This window comes from Poecilia reticulata, linkage group LG17 (genome assembly GCF_000633615.1).
Source record: "Poecilia reticulata strain Guanapo linkage group LG17, Guppy_female_1.0+MT, whole genome shotgun sequence".
NCBI lineage: Eukaryota > Metazoa > Chordata > Actinopteri > Cyprinodontiformes > Poeciliidae > Poecilia > Poecilia reticulata.
The window spans coordinates 18443404-18444495 of record NC_024347.1 but is presented as its reverse complement, the minus strand read 5'-3'; the positions used below and the strand labels follow the sequence as shown (position 1 = coordinate 18444495).

The window sequence follows — 1092 nt, the reverse complement described above, 5'->3', positions numbered from 1 at the left end:
TCAAAGGTTCGCCTCTGAGCCTCTCGGGGCAGCAGTCCTCTCCAGTCTCCATATCACCCAGTCCCAAATCTGGCTGGTCTTCCACTCCAACTGTCGCTGCAGTCTCTGAGGTGCTGTCACACCAGGTGCATCCCTGGAAGTCACAAATGGGTTTAAATCCTAAATTAAGTAGTGAAGTTTAGAGACACAAAACATATAAATACAAGAAAAGGCGTATAATAATCGTTGTTTGCCTAAGTTTCACTCCGGTTTCATCCCACAGTCCAAAAACATGACTGTCAGGTTAATTGGCCTCTCCAAAATGTCCCTAGGTGTGAATGTGTGTGTGTGTGCATGGTTGTTTGTCCTGTGTGTCTCTGTGTTGCCCTGTGACAGAATGGCGACCTGTCGAGGGTGACCCCACCTCTCGCCCGGCATGCTAGCTGGAGATGGGCACCAGCAACCCTCCTGACCCCACTGAGGGACAAGGGTGTCAGAAAATGGATGGATGGATGGATGGATGCCTGAGTTTCAGCTTTCAGCTGTTTTATTGTATTGCTTTGCATTTGACTCTTTTTTTCTTTTCCACTTATGTTTCTCAATTTACATAATAGAAATGGTTGTAACTACCACAGACTACTAGTTGGAGCTGTATTGTGACAGGAAAGTTGTAAAAAAAAAAAAAGATAAAAGCTTTTCAAAGTTATGCCAATAGGAGCAATATGTGTTAAAATGAAACAGAATTTTTTTTTTCTACCTCAACGTTGATGGCTTTGGGTAACTCTCCCTTCTGTATCCAGGGGTGGACCTCGCACAGCTCCTTCCTCTGGTCCACTGACAAGTGGGGCTGGCATTGCTGCAGCACCCTTATCTTCTCATTGTCTTCTTCCAGCACTCTGTCAATGTCCCTGGAAGACACACACACACACACAAAAAGTTGCTTATAGACAGTGGCAACTTTCTTGTCAACGTATATAAAAATTCATTTAGATCTGCAACACAGGTGCATTAAAGCTGAAGATTAAGTAAACTTTGCTAAAGGCCGTGAATAAGTAAAAGACATCACAGAATCGTTAAGTTACTGAGAATGATGTAAGCATGTTGTGCTCATTC

The 1092-nt window shown here is 43.6% G+C and overlaps 1 protein-coding gene across 1 annotated transcript in view; it reads right to left on the bottom strand.

Moving 5' to 3' along the window:
- Positions 1–4: 4 nt before the first annotated feature.
- per2 (period circadian clock 2) overlaps positions 5–1092 on the bottom strand; it is a gene marked incomplete at its 3' end in the record, with an annotated part of 31662 nt that continues 30574 nt past the window's right edge. The window contains exons 24-25 of the mRNA XM_008434189.2: positions 737–887; positions 5–133 (exon numbers count right to left, since the gene is read on the bottom strand). Of these exons, the coding sequence (XP_008432411.1) occupies positions 5–133; positions 737–887 (280 nt within the window). The remainder of the gene's footprint in view (positions 134–736; positions 888–1092) is intronic.